Source organism: Canis lupus, chromosome 28 (assembly GCF_003254725.2).
Source record: "Canis lupus dingo isolate Sandy chromosome 28, ASM325472v2, whole genome shotgun sequence".
Classification (NCBI taxonomy): domain Eukaryota; kingdom Metazoa; phylum Chordata; class Mammalia; order Carnivora; family Canidae; genus Canis; species Canis lupus.
In genome coordinates, this window is record NC_064270.1 from 17,583,135 (window position 1) to 17,599,071 (window position 15,937).

General features: G+C 41.6%; 1 protein-coding gene across 2 annotated transcripts in view; it reads left to right on the forward strand.

The window, feature by feature from the left end:
• The window catches only part of SORCS3 (sortilin related VPS10 domain containing receptor 3), a 581,582-nt gene that overhangs the window by 539,860 nt on the left and 25,785 nt on the right, over window positions 1-15,937 (forward strand). For both annotated transcript variants that reach the window (XM_025467140.3, XM_025467142.3), the window contains exons 17-20: window positions 4,611-4,724; window positions 7,721-7,892; window positions 10,248-10,434; window positions 15,671-15,804. In XM_025467140.3, the coding sequence (XP_025322925.3) occupies window positions 4,611-4,724; window positions 7,721-7,892; window positions 10,248-10,434; window positions 15,671-15,804 (607 nt within the window). The remainder of the gene's footprint in view (window positions 1-4,610; window positions 4,725-7,720; window positions 7,893-10,247; window positions 10,435-15,670; window positions 15,805-15,937) is intronic.

Sequence of the window (15,937 nt, forward strand, 5' to 3'; positions counted from 1 at the left end):
AACCTAATCATTCCTTTGTCTCATTCATCCAACCACTCACTCAGCAGTAACTTTTGTTGAGTACCTACGATGCACCAAGTCCTTTAGATGGATTATCTTACTTAATCTTCTCAACCAGCTTCTGGAAGGAGAGTCTTTTATTGGAGGCATTTTATAGATGAAGAAATGGAGACACAAACAGGTTAAGTAACTCTTTCAAAATAATAATATTCTAACCCTAGAGTCCTGAGTCTTGGTGTGTTTTAGTTTTTCCTTGCAGGTGTGGTATAGTTCCAGATCCACACAGTGAGTTTATCATGTGGTAATGTGGAAGAGAGAGGGAAGAGATATAGAGGGATGCCGTCGTACATAAGTGCAGGTGTATCTGAAATCCATCTAACAATTAGTATTCTGCATATAGAGCACAATAACTAGGGGCTAAATTCTATAATCCCGATTTATGCTGTTTAATATAGTAGTCACTAGTCATGTGTGGTTATTTACATTAAAATTAAATAAAATTAACATTCAGTTCTTCAGTTGCACTAGCCACATTCCGGGTGTTTGGTAGTCACATGTGACTAGTGACTACCATAGTAGATAGAATAGATGTAAAACAGAAAGTTCTTTCAGACGGCACTTATCCTACCTGTAAGTGCCAGAGTGGTCAGAGCAAAGAGTGGAAGGCTTCCTGTAGGAGGTAATGATTGAGCTGTGTAAACTTGCTGCCAAGTACAAGGAAAAGGGGCAGCACTTCCAGAAAAGCAGAGACTGTTGATGAGTAGAGGGATGAGTTGTTGATTAGCAGAGGGATGAGGGAAGATAGGTAGCATGGGGTTTGATAAGGAGAAATATCTGAGGGATGATTGCTGGGTTATTCAATTTTTGAAACGTTTTGGGTGTAATCATTTTTCTCCATGCCTATATTTAGGCTTACACCTTAACAAAGTGCTGATGATGTTAATTATTATTCCATTGTTTGTGTTGATGTTTTTGTTGTGGTTGCTTTGGTTTGTTGAGTGTTCACTCTGCGCCTGCCAAAAAGGTCTGTCTTCCTGATCTCCTAAAATGTGACAGAAACACCTGTGGAGGACTGTTCCTGGAATTTCAGTTGCCAAATAGGAGAATGGAGGAACCGAGGGGATCAGTGAAGTAGTGATAGGGCTGTGCATGGTCTAAGAGTAGGAAGCCCCAGCAGCTGGGAGAGCAGAGACCATGACTCTGGGCTGGCTCCAAGAGTCTCAGAATGTCATTCCTGGGGACCAGAGGGGCCCTCCCTTATGATGAATAAGTCTGTGCTCCATGGGATTGTACTAATGCTGATTCAAGGGTCAGGAGTCTCAATTATCCCTCCATCTGCCGTTGTCAGCTGTGGATTGGACCCAAGGAATATAAGCGCCCCTTCCAGTTCAGGTATGCAGAAGCTTTATGATTTCTGAAGTTTGTCTGTTACTTCTTTAAGTGGTCTAAGGCTTCTCCCTGAATGGGATTTGGAGGGCATACATCTCTTGGAAATGGACGAATTTCCCCCTAAACTTTTAGAAGTTCCAAACCCTTTTATAATCAACCAAGATGCAGAGGTGACTTATTTCTGGAAAGAAACTGGTTGTGTGTTTGCAGAAGCTGTGGCAGCATACTTCCCTGAGGCAAATGAGACTTTCTGGTACATTCTCTCCAAATGTCACAATTCAACAGAAAAACACCTTTCCCCCAGGAAGTTGGAACAGCAGCTGGAACTGCTTGTTTGCTGAAATCATGCAAACTCCAGAGCTGAAGGGAGTATGAGATTTTAATATACATTTAGCAGAAGTTAATGAAGAAGTCCACAGCTTAGGGGCAGCCAGTGATGTTTCTGTTAATGTTATTAAATATTAATGAGGTGCTTTTTTATCTTTGGGGCAAAATGGCATGCCTGATGTACTTTTTTTAATTACTGCATCGCTAACAGGTAGCAGAGCTGAACAGAACTGCTAAAGATGGTTACATTTAGGAAAGAGCATTAAGACATTTCTCTCCTTCCCAAAGCTGTTTAGGAGGGCACTCTTCCTTCAAAGATTACTAATATTGCTCAGGGTTAGCAGGACATTCAGTAGATTTAGCTCATATAGCAACTGGGGAATTTTCTAGAAGCAGTGCAGACACATCGTAGCCCAAATGTTTCTACCAATAAGCAATACTTAGAAACAGATATTCAGTGCCGTGCTGGTAAATATTTAACTACTGGCTCTCTTGGAACAAATAAAGAAATAAGTTCTCATTAGTAGTATTTTCCGATTTTTAAAAATATTCCCCAAGTGTGGCTGATTTCTAGCTACCAACATGACATCAGTGAATACAAAATTGAGGAAAGATGTGCAGTAGCACAATATTATTATTATAGAGAAATAGTATTATACAGTATTTCTACCACACAGGTACACAAATGTAAAGAACCTCAAGAGCACAGATAAAAAAATAATATATAACATTTTATATATAACAATACATATTACTATTACAATAAAGTTAGCAAAATAACAAGGAATCTCTGTTACTTTTCAAATATATTTCATTAAAATTTTATATAACTTAATTTTTGATAATGGCTGTGTTTAACAACCATTAATTAGCTTGCAAAAATCCCGAAATTTTAAGTCCATTCTCATGAGGAGTTATAAGCTGTCACAGCACTGAGTCCGCAGTGAACTTGCAAGCGGAGAGATCTGCAATCATTGATTAGGAGGCACGGCAAAGCATTTGCTTGACAGACATGTCCCTTTCTCCTTTTCTTCCAGTTTTATTTAAACATGGCCATATCAAAGCTGGTCTTGAGTTCCACCTTTCTTGCTCAGGCATCTGTCGAGCCCTTGGGATGCTTTCTGGGGCCCACACTGGAGGTTCACCTGTGGGCTGACTTCTCCCTGCAGATAGACCCAATCGATGGGATAATCAATGTGATTACTTTTAAACATAATTGGAGTATTTATTCACCCGGTAAATATTCAACACCTCCAACATCCTAAGTACTGCTTGAACTCTTATATTGACAAACAAAACCATCAGAGGTCTCTGTAGCTTCAGTGTTTCCAGCATGCTGTGGTCACAAAGATGTTGTCTGGGGAATCCGCCTCTTCTGACCTACATGTTGAAGGATACTTAGCAAACTACCAAACATAGACAAGGTGGAGTGCTTCAAGCCCAGGAATAACACATGTGGAAACAAAGAGGGTCGAAAAGTTGGCCTGGACTGTTGAGGTATGAGTTCGGTGTAGAGGAAGATGGTGAGGAGGTAGGATGGGGTGACACTGGGAGGACAGTTCATGTAATCTCATCAATCAGTTGGTGCTTCCTAACTGCACCGCTTCATACTGTATTATCATGTCCTGCTTCCTGCTGTATTATTCTGTCTTTTGGTTGGATTTGAGGCATGTTGTATCCCTCTCTCCAAAGACTCAAAGCCCTTGAGGGCAAGGATTGTTGCACTTCTCTCCCAAGACAGTGCACATATTGAGTAATAAGTAAACGCGGAATTAAACTTGTATTCCTTTCTCCCTTTCCTTCCTGTCCTAGTCACACACATAGACAATTTGCCTCCATTTTCATTGTGCCTTAATTTAATCTTGGCTCAAAGAACGTAGGAGCAGAAAAAGAAAGGAGGGGTAGGTCTGGAGAGAGTGACTTCCCTGGCTGTTTTATGTTTCCTTAACACTCAGAGGATCAATATTCAAATGTCCAGATTGTTCTTCCTGGTCTGTGGGTTTCAGGAAATCCTTGGATGCTTAACTTAGAAACATGAATTCTCCTGCCAAGTGAAGCCACCCTCACTGACCTCTGGTTGGTTTCAAGAGCAATAATACTTTCTTTATTGCTCTTTTTCTACCCTGACATTTATGCATCTGGGAGCCTTATGAAACTCGGGAAGTAAGGAAACACCATTTGCATATCATATGGGGGCTCTCCTTTCTACATTGGTCTGTTACTTCTTAGTTTTGGAATGGGAGGAAAGGAGAAGGGAATTATACCTGAGTTCATTTTATTAGAGCTAGGCTTTAATGAAAACATGGAAAAGAACCACAGTTTTGTGTTGTTTGTAGGGAAACAGAGAACCTGTGTTATATGTATTTGGGATAATTTGGCTGTTTGTATTACGTGAATGCAAATGTATCTGTTTGAGAAAGACTTTGTAGGAAAAATTAAAATAAAAGCTATGAAATTAATTTTGGAATAACACCTGTGAAATCTTACCCAGAAATGAATCTTGACCTTTAAAATCATCTTCTCGTTGTCATTCACTTATGTCAGTAACTCCACTGTGATCCAGAGTATGCTTTTAAGCTTCTAGTATCCCTGACACCCACCTCCAGCCAGTGTACCTGCTACATGATGTACATCCATACCTTTGTTTAAACTGGAATCTTCATTTGATAATGCACTATTCCTTATGCACACTGGATTTCCAATGATTTGGGATTTTTTTCTAAATCTAAAACTCCATTCTCAGAGTATAAATACTTGCTCTCACTGGGATTATTTGAGAGAACTCATTGCAGCTTTTTGGAAGACTATAGGGATGTATTTGTGTTTGTGTGTGTCTGCGGGTGTGTTAACATTTGTGCATCTATACCAGTGAACAATATTCATTTTCTGGACAGTGATTATGGCTATGAGAGACATGGAGAGAGCCAGTGTGTCCCAGCTTTCTGGTACAACCCAGCATCCCCGTCAAAGGACTGCAGCCTTGGTCAAAGCTACCTTAACAGCACTGGGTAAGTAAAACACATGAAGACACTTTATTCACTATTCTCCTGTTTCCCTCATTTGGGATCAAAGATAGCATTTCTGTTGAAGCAAGATGGAGCATAGATACTTTGTTTGCAAGTGGCTTCTGAAGAAAGCTGAGGATTTCTTTAGCTGAGAGCAGCTTTTTTGGAATGTCTGAAGAGATTCCAGATTACCAGATTTTAATACCCTTTTCCATTTGCTTCTGACAGATCATAGCTATTGTTTTGGTCAGGCTTTCTCTTCTGGAAAGAGATGCCACCTCATTTTGGGGGTTCCTGAGGGAAATAAATTAATACAAGTGGTAGGCACATATGATAGTACTCTCCAGGGATGGATGGACTGAAGCTCTCCTAGACTGATGCTGGAAACTGAAACTGCAAATTCAAAAGTCCTGTTCGAGGACTTCCTGGAATAAGGTCAAGTCACACTTTCTGTAATTGTCAGGTTATGTGTGTGTTTCTTCCTCTGCTCACTTACAATTACTCAGGTGCTTGAGAAAATATTTCCTCAAAGACTTGCTGTCTTCCCCTCTCCTCTGCCACCTCCATGGCCCAGAACAGATTTGGAAAATGGATTGGTGGTCTGAGACAGCACTTTTCAAATTTCAGTGTGGTGTGAATCACCTAATGCTCTAGTTAAAATGCAGCTTCTGATTTCGTAGATCTGGGGTGGGACTGAGATCCTTCATCTCTAAGAAGCTGCCCAGCGATGTTGACATTGCTGGCCCTGGGACTATTCTTTGAGTAGCAGAGGACAAAGGTGTTCTGGACTTCATTCTCAACTCGTCCAATGGATCCTCTGCCATGCCGTACCAGTTACTCACTATCTCAGTACTTTTACCTTCTCTGGTTATAAAATACTGGTAGGTACTGTCTACCCAAGTGATGTTAACAGAGGGGGAAAAAAGTGTTGGAAGAGATGTGCTGAGGGGAATAAGCTGCTGAAACACAAGAATTTTTAGCTCAATATTGAGTTCTTAGGGGACTGTTGCTGGGGCTTGAGCTGGGGCTTAAGCACTTTTGATATTATTTTATTGTAGGTATCTGGTTCAGGGATTTAAGCCATTCAAACTGTAGATCCAGCAGAATGAACTTAAGAGAAATGGTATCAGAGAACATAGTGCTATGTTCTAGGCCGCCAAATTACAAGCCAGAGCACACCTTGGGCAAAATTGGAAGAGGATTGCGTAACAACATTCCCTATGATCATGTGACATGATAGGTATACCTAATTTTAAGCAACTTAGTTAGGTATAACAAAACCTCAAATAGCCAGCCAAATAAATCAGGGAGATGAAAGGGAAAGATAAGTTTTTTTCCCAAAGATTTACTACAAATGTCTACACTTATCTCTAGGTTGCTTAAATGTTTGCTTACATTACAAGTTGTCAACCAGCTGGGCAGTTGAGGTTGAAGAAGAGTAGAGGATATCAAGTTTGCATTAGGATATGGTACCCACCAAAATATCTGCCATAAGTAAAAATTAAATATCTTATAAATGACTAAAAGTCAGCAAGAAAGTATAAACTGATTACAAAAGCTTGATTCCGTAGACTCATGCTGACCAAAAGAACGAAAATATGAGCTACATATGTAGTTTAAAATTTTCTAGTAGCTACATTAAAAAAATTTAAGGCAAAATTGATTTTACTAATATATGTTATTTAACCTAATATGTCAAAAATAGTATCATTTCAATATGCAAGACTAACCACATTTTAAGTGCTCAGTAGTCACAGGTAGAAAGTGGTTAGCATATTGGATATAGTTCTAGACCCATTGTGAGCTCAGCTGGCAATTAAAAATAATGTGTATCTACAAGGGGATATACTGTAATTCTATCTGAGGAAGTAACTACACACAGCATTTGCTTAATATCCTCCTGAGATCTTTGGATGGAGATATAGGGCTAGTAGTTCAGCAGTGTTTGAGGGGTGGGAAAATATCAGGTATAGTGGAAGATACATATCATTCATAAAGAATTTTGTTTCATCTGCTTTCAACTGAGGGGCTATTAGAAGAAGGCAACATGGATGGTTGGGTTAATTACTCCTGACATACAGGGTAAAAGAAGACATGATACAATGATGGTCGTGATGGTGGTGCATTTATATTACGTGGTTTTACCAGAAGGCTGATGGTATGCAGCCTTATAGATAGTGGAAATAATGTCTGTCCTGCAGGTCAGGATTTTGGACAAGCTGTTGGCTTGGCTTCCCATGCTGGGATCAGTGGTCAAGCAAGATGGCATGGCATCACTGCACAGAGATGCTCTTGTTCTAAAAGGCCACCGTGCTTTGTGGGGAGGTTTCTTGGACTAGCTTCCTCTCTGAGCTAATTTATCAGTAAGACTGAATAGGAGCTTCAGACTTGGGCTTCTGATCTGGCATTTGCATTGAGTGGGAAGAGAAATATTAGTAAGGAGAGAAAATGTGTCGTAAAATAGCCTCTGGGCTCCAGAGTCAGGACAATTAGGTATTAAAGCATGGATGGATGGCCTGGGGGTAAAGGGGAACAGGAAAAAGCTTCCTGACAAATCAGTTAGAAGTCTGATCCTTTGGCTGCTTTTTGGGTACACAGAACTGGAGATAGCCTTAGGGAAATAAAAACAAGTCCCCCCATTACAGGGAGGAGCACTTCTCGCTTCTCTTGCTCCACTAGTCTGGTGGGTCTGCCTCCTTCTGTCTTACATGTGAGTCAGACATTGCTTTTTCTTGGCTGTTTTAGACACTGATCTGATCCGTGGCTCACCAGGTAGGATCAATAATAAAGTTTAAAGAGCTGCTCTTCCTCAGATGGAGGGATAGCAGTTCCTCAACATTTGTTTGGCTTCTTAAATGGCTTTCTTCCTTGAGACTCAGTTTTCAGGAGCAGCTGCGCCAAACACCTCTCCCTGTGGCTTTCCCACACCCTCTTTCTAACATGCACACATGTGCACACGTGCTCGCCCCACAACACCGGCACCTGTCAATACTCCTCAGGTACCGGCGGATCGTGTCCAACAACTGCACGGACGGGCTGAGGGAGAAGTACACAGCCAAGGCCCAGATGTGTCCAGGAAAAGCCCCTCGAGGCCTCCACGTGGTGACGACTGATGGCCGCCTGGTGGCAGAGCAGGGGCATAATGCAACCTTCATCATCCTCATGGAGGAGGTAGGTGTTGTCCTGGTCTCGAGGTCATGACTCACTTCCCAGAGAAGGAAGAAAAGAAAGATCAGGTATCCCCACAGATCCCAGCACCAGACACCCAGCTAAAGACACCTGGGGTAAAAGAAGGCTTAGATATTAGGGACCCTCTTCCCTTTCTCCCATACCGCAGACCCAGGTTCCCCGGCCCGCTTGTCTCTGGGCAGATGTATCCTTTGAGGTCCCCCTTTACTTTAGGGTCTACTTTGTGGAAGGAATGTTTCTCACCAGAAGACCATATAGTCTAAACTCTAACAGGAGAAGGGAATTCCTATTTTTCCTGTTGCTCCCAGGAACCTGTTTTGCTTTATCCTAACCCTTAACCTTCCTGATTAAAAAGGCCCAGAAGGCCTTTTCAGAGAGTCTTGAAAGTATGAGTGTGAGTGTGGGGTAAGATTATTACAATCCTTTGAACTTATTTGTATAAAGAATGTCACATTAGTTGCTTTTCCATCGGCAAGTTTCTCCATTATTTCATTTTTTAGTGTCTTTTGCAATCAGGACAGTAAAATCAGCCCACATTCATTCATTCCAGGATGGAAATAGCTGTGTCTTACGCTTCTTGCTCCCTATATAAGCTATTTCATCTCCTTCCCAAACCAGGGAGCTTTTCAGGCACTCCTTGCTGAGGTGGTGGGGCAAGAAAGCTTGCCTGATTTACAAAGCCCTCAAATTTGTATGCAAATTGGTCTGTACTCTTCAGATCTTGGAAAGAGACCAAAGCAGGCCAGGAGTTTTTTTTGTTGTTGTTGTTGTTTTTTGTTTTTTTTTTGTTTTTTTTTCCCCCTCTAAACATGAATACTTCAGAAACCTTTAAAGTCTGGCCTGTACTGTACAGGACGGTGAAGGTTCCTTATCCTGGGTTGACAGATTCTTCAGCCTTCACCCACACTGGGCACTTGAATTAAGGGACTTTAACATTCACAGGAGGTCATTATCACATTTCCACTAGGGAGTTTCCAGGACCAGAGCTATAAAAACCTTCTCTTGAATGGATATGAAGAGCCATGATCTTATCCATTTGAATTGCCTCCAGTTCATTTCCACTTCAATTTATATTCATAAACTCAAGGGTAGTCAACATTGTGTGGGGGGCAGGGGAGCACGTATCAGTATTTCACTCACATCTGGGTTGCCATGGGGGAAGACGCAGAACATGAAACTGTGATCAGTGCATATTCACTGGACAGAGGGATTGGCTCACAGTTCCAAAATGATCTATACCCCTTTTTAGTCCATCAACCATCTTTGTAAATAGAACTGATTCTTGTTTCTCATCTAGGATCCTTGTTTTGTGGTCAGGTTCAATTGCATTTATCCAAAGTGTTGACCCAGTCTAGTGGGAGGAAGGAAGAATAAGGGTGGGGTTCAACATCAGCTCTTAAGAAGCCGAGCATCAGCTTGGGATGGTAAGATGCACTCACCTGAACGGATGCCATCACACCACCAGGTGGCACCTGGGGGGGCTCTTGGCCTTCCAAGAGCAGAGAAATCTGTGAGCTGGGATGGTTGGAAGAGGCTTCAGGGTAGAAGGGCTAAGACAGGTTAGGGAAAATCCAAGGTCAACAGAGCACAGATAAAATTTTGACTGGTATGCAGTATTCATGTCTAGACTGGGAATAATCATCCTACCTCACAGAGTTATTTTGAAAGTGTAGTATATAGTATGTGTTAAGTGATTAGCATAATGCTTTGAACACAGTACTAAATCTTAAAACATAGGAACAATTATAATTATAGCAATGTAGTTGAAAGCATTAGTATTGAAACCAGACTGCCTGGGTTCCAAACTTATCTCTTCCACTACCAGCTGTGAGACTTTGGTCTACTTATTTTATGTATTTTTGCCCCCATTTGTAAAATGGGGAAAGTGATGCCTTCTGCATTATAAAGTTGTGAGATTAATTCCTTGGAACTGAAAAGAAACTTTATAAGTGTTCGCTGTTACTATTTTTGCTATTGTTATTTTTTGACACAGGAGAGGAATAATGAAACCATGTATTTGAGGGAACAGAGAATGCCTTGGCTGTCCCACTCCAGAGCTCCCTAGAGGCTTTACTTATCTCTTAGTGCCCTAGTGCCCATTCAACCAGCTCAGGCTGCCTCAAGCTTGGGCACCTGGGGTTAACAGGTCCATAGTACCTGCCCATAGTGCCCAGTGGGTATCACCTAAGAGACTGATGATTGTGTGTAGGGTGCTTCGCCCCCTGGGAAAGGCTCTGGGTCCTCAGGAGGGGGATGCTGAAGGCACAGGACCAAGCATCAAATAGGAGTCAGACTGGGCCATGGCAATGTGCCCCAACAGCTATACCCCCTTTTCAGGGAGATCTCCAAGGGACAAACATCCAGCTTGACTTTGGGGATGGAATTGCGGTGTCCTATGCTAACTTCAGCCCCATCGAGGATGGCATCAGGCACGTGTACAAGAGTGCGGGGATCTTCCAGGTGACGGCCTATGCAGAGAACAACCTGGGCTCAGACACAGCTGTCCTCTTCCTGCACGTGGTTTGTAAGTAGCATGAACCATTTTCTTTCTTACGTTCCTTCCAGTTGACAAATCCCACTGTCCAGACTTCTGGGACACAGAGCTGAGACTGCATTTGGTGTGACTACTGCCCCAAATAATGACCCACATTGAAAGACTGAGATGTGTGCTCATCTGTGTTTCAGTTTTCTGGAACTGAAGTAGATTATTCTGAACTGTGTTTCAGGTTTCTGATACTGAAGTAGATTATTCTGAAAGTTTGGTTAACATGACCAACTGGCCCCTTCTTTTCAGTTCCACTATATTCTGATGGAATTACGGACTTGCAGACACACATTTGGGTAACAGTCCCTTCCCTTTGCTATGGAGACTCCTAGGGATAGAGGAAGAAGAAACCAGTTCATGGCCACAGATTCACTTTCAAGCAGCTGTGAATGAAGGCAGCCCAAATCAAAGTAAATTTCTAATCTCTGCTGGAAGAGCTAAAGAAGGATTAAAGAAGCATGTTTAGCTTTTTTTAAATGTAGTACTGAACACACAAAAGAACTTAATTCTTACATACAAGGTTACTGGTTCTTCTTCTTCTTCTTCTTCTTCTTCTTCTTCTTCTCCTTCTCCTTCTCCTTCTCCTTCTCCTTCTCCTTCTCCTTCTCCTTCTCCTTCTCCTTCTCCTTCTCCTTCTTCTTCTTCTTCTTCTTCTTCTTCTTCTTCTTCTTCTTCTTCTTCTTCTTCTTCTTCTTCTTTTGTCCTAGAACATATTTCATTGCTACTGACTATTGCGTGGCACAAACCAAACAAAAGCTGAAGTCCCAAAGTACTTTGTACTGGATATGTTTTGTGTATCTTCTATCCTGGGACTTAGTTCATGTAAACTAAAACTTAAATATTATGATTTTAAAATATTGAATCCAGACATATTGTTATGGGGCTTGGTATTGATTTCCTGTGTCTTTATCAGTGATACTCACAAGCCTAAGGAATTCTGTAGTTCTGATTTACATACCTTATGATGTTTTGGGAGTAATATGCTACCTATGGTGAAATTTATATTTTAAAAAGTCTAAGTGAATATAAGGAGTGCCTCCAACTCAATGATAACAAACTCCACTATATAAACAACCCACATTTAAAAGGTTTCTAGGAAACAGTAGGCTACTTAGTCTCTTAGCATTTGATCCTAATAGTAGCACAAGGACCAACAGTGATTGGGGAAGTGCATGGGGGACACCCGGATTACAGATCAGTAATATCCCTAAAGATGTCAGGCTGCATGACCATGAGGTAAATTATTCCTACTGTGGGTCTTCTGAACTCCAACTTTAAAATGGCTTAATTCTAACTGATACCTTGACTCAAGGGGCTCTTATAAAAGCATATAGGAAATATAAATAAAACATCCAATTATTTACTAATTTACTCAGCAAAAGTTTGTTGATATATATATGGCATTCCTCAAGTCCCTGGGGGAGGGTAGGTGCTGCTAGAAATGGACCACACTACACCAACTATACTCATTCTGTGTCAGAAGCACCACGTCAAAGACCCAGGCAGGTGATGTGCAAGGTATTCATAACCCAGAGTTTAGAGCAGAAGGATGGACTCTGTTTGAAATCTGATCATATCTCTTTGTTAAATATCTAATACTGGTCAACTTTCTTGCTCTTTACAAACTTCTGAATCCTCATCTTTAATATTTAGGTTATAGGGAAGCTATGAGAATCAATTTGGATTATGTGTATGGCTCAGGGGTCCCCAGGACCACACCTCCTCATGTTTGTTGATTCACTAAAAGGACTGATAGTCTCCACATAGAAGCATACTCAAACTATGATTTATTTCAACGAAAGGAGAAAAAACAAGATCAGCAAAGGGAAAAGGGCAATGGGGCAAAGCCTGGAGCAAACCAGTTGTGACCTGCAAGGAGTCCTCTCCCTGTGGTGTCTTGTAAGACGTGAAATTCCTCCAACCAGGAGTTCTAGCAACATGTAAGAAGGGCTTTTTGCCAGGAAGCTCCTTAGAGACTTGTACCCATGGTTTTTACTGGGGACTGGTCAAGTAGGCATCCACTGCCAAGCATATGCCAAAATTCCAGACATCCTAAGGAAAATACATATTTAGAATATTTTGGCATAAACTGTCTAGGCGTGGTGAACCACTCTTATCAGTTAAGTCTCAAAGCCAAGTTTCCAGATGCTAGCAAGGGCTAATCTTGCACACAAGTCTTTCTAAGGATGGCAGTTTCAGGCCTATGTTAACATTTTCCTGCACAGTATACAAATACCACTTGCCACCCAGCTTGGCACATGATGAATGTTACTCGTTATAGCAATTACTAAGGACTACCTACTAACTTTCTGCCTGCTACACTTCTGCTGCATTTATAAATGAAGACAGAGAAAATTTACTTTCCTGTATCCCAACGACCTGCCCCACCCGTATTCCTAATTCTACCAATAGTGGACCTTGCCTGAAGGGTGCAAAGACCAGTGTATCTTAGGGGCAAAAAACACAATAGCAAGGAACTGATTTATACTGTGGGTTATGTGCATGAAGGAGGAAATGTTCCTTGAAACTTTTATCATGCTCATAATTCCCTCCAAATCAATCATGGCTGCATTTACCAGACAGTTATTACAGTGGAAACTGCTCTTGGCCTCACCTTGGGCCATTAGCTAACAAAAGTAGTTGTTAGCCGCCCATAATAACCAATCTCACACAGCTTATTAGATTTTTATCAAAAAGAGCCCTATTTGACAGTGAGGATTTTAGGATTTTGCTGTGTTCCCTCCTGAATCCCTTCAGCAATCTTCTCCCTGGTCCATGGTGTTCTGTTCCTAGGTTGAAGCCTAGAGCTTCTGGCTCAGGTTCTTTGCCCTAAAAAGCTGTTACATGTTCTTGTTCCTTGAGACTCTATTTAGCCAAACATGCTTATCTTAGAACTGGAATAAATGTGATTGTGTTTGATGGTATGTTAATTCATAGAAGCTGTATCCCTTCTCTTGGCATGGGTTTAGGAAGAAGGAGATCTCCTTTTATCTTTTTGGGCATGGGTACCCAATAATGTGTGGCTGGGCCAAGGCCCCTGAGTGACAGAAAGCACAGAAGAATTTCCAGGACCACAAGGCATTAGCAGTATCATCACTTAACTGTGGAAAGGCCCGAGGTTCTGATGAGTTGCCCAGGGGAATGAACTACATGTATTTTTAGGGTGATAAATAACAGGAGCATTGACATTAAGGGTAAGGGCCCCTTTCCCAGCAAGAGAGGAATTAGCTCTGCACCTGAGTGCCTAAGAAAGACTCTGAGGTGTTACCGTAAGACACAGAATTCTTACCTCCCTGCTAGGACATGGCTGGCCAGGGACTTCTTCCCACTGCCTCATTCTCTTCCCCATGGTTCAGTAAAACATGAACGACAAAGAAAGACAAAATCCTCAAAATGAGTCAATAAAGTCATAAAAGTACCCAGTGTTTTCTCATACCTTGTGGTTTCTTTTATTTTCACCAACAACCAAGCCATACAAAAATAATTGAGCAGATCTACTTATTGAAATAATTAAACCTTTAGCTAAATGTGTTTCTGAAGCAAAAAGGTTGAAATGATTTGCTAGAATAAGTTATTTGCTGGAAGAAACCTTGAGGGTTCTAGCTCTGTGGTCCAGTCAGAGTGCTGTAGGCAGGGAATACTCTCAGTCAGGATACACAGATCCTTCAATACTTGTTGCTTGTTTGAGAGGGTACAATATGGAGAGTGGCAAGCAGACCTGGCTGCTGTCCTCATTTAAACATCAGTTTTTGCGCCAACACCTTCTTCCCCAACATAAATTTACCTACAACACCATGAGACTCAGAAGAACTCCCATGTCTTAGAGGGACTTCTACCCAATGATACATAGAGACCGTGATGGGGGTGGTAGTGATAGTGGTGGTGGTGATGGTGGTGGTAGAAATAGTGCCATCCCCTAATTAATGATATGGTACTTTTAACATCCACATATCCCATCCATATTTTCTTATTCTGATAAGGAAGCCAAGGGATGGGGTAATACTCTGTGTAGGGTCAAGCCTCTTGGGGATAGAGAAAAGGATCCTGCAGCTAAATTTAAACCAGACCAGAAATGAGAAGAAGCCATCTGTTTTCTTCCCTTTAAAATGAACTGTCTCCCAAATGACCCACGATGTAAACAGTGAAGCCTGAGTGGTCAGGATAATGTTCCACCTGCAAGAAGAATTCAGGGCCCTCAGGCTAAGGAGATGTGTGGACTGCAGTCTTGACCTTGAGCCACTTTTGCACATTAGCGCTATCATAGCAGAAACCAGGAAATGATGCACTAGCAGAGTGTGAACAGCTAACTAGAATCTCTGGATTTGTTAAGTAGGAGGGATAAAAGGAAGGGAAAGGAGGAAGAAGGAAGGAAGGCAAAGAGAGAAAAAGGAAAAGAAGGGAAAGAGGTGTGGGAAGAGGAGAAAACCTCCCAGAGTTGAAAAATCACATCCCCACCTCCGAGTGTGACACTGACACAGTAATACTTCCCATCAGTATTTTTTTTCCTCTTCTCATTTTATTTTGGAAATGCATTAAATTACAGTCCTCATTTATTATGGGTAAGATATGTTCCTGTATGATGCTGCTTATATCAGTTTTCTGAGGGAAAAGAAGAGAAATTTGGTTACCTTTTTGCAGCAGATTTTTTATTATTTGGGAACCTGGCATTTGTTTCTCCTTTGATTTAGGGGGATGCCCTATTTTCCTCTTTGTAAAACAGCTTTGCCAGCTTCCGAACGACACCCAAAGAGTATTGCAGATGACAAGGCGCAATGGTGGACTGTTGAAGAGGATGGGACCAATTAACAATCAGGGATAATAGAAGAGCCCTCCATATGATGCACTGATCCCACCTCACAATACAGACTAATTGTCAGAAATGAAAGACTGCTGTTTATCTCCCTATTTATTGGCTAAGTGTCTAGGAAAGTAGCTTTGCCTTGGATTGGAGGTTCATAAGCATTCATGGTTGGGCACATCAGATGTAAATGCATCTTGGGTGTCACTCAAAAAGTCTGAATCCTGATTTGAGTTCCCCATTACACAAGGTGCTTTATTTCAAGCACCACACACACACATCTCAACATTTGTGAGTTGGCGATCCTTGTTTTATTATATTTTATAGTAATAGGGGTTAAGATTAAGAATCTGGGAGTATGATAAAGTTTGTTTATTCCAGGAACATAAACACTGACACTGTTTTTTGTTCTGTCAGGTCCGGTGGAGCATGTTCATCTCCGAGTGCCATTTGTCGCCATAAGAAATAAGGAGGTCAACATCAGTGCAGTTGTGTGGCCCAGTCAACTGGGGACCCTAACCTATTTCTGGTGGTTCGGCAATAGCACAAAGGTTAGGCCTTTTCTGATCCATGTCTGAGTAGATCTCTACTGAATTTCTCCTGTGCTCCAGCTGCCATGTTGATATTGGGGGCACTGGGGATGTGAGCAGTAGGAAGTACTTAATGAAGCTACGGATCCACATA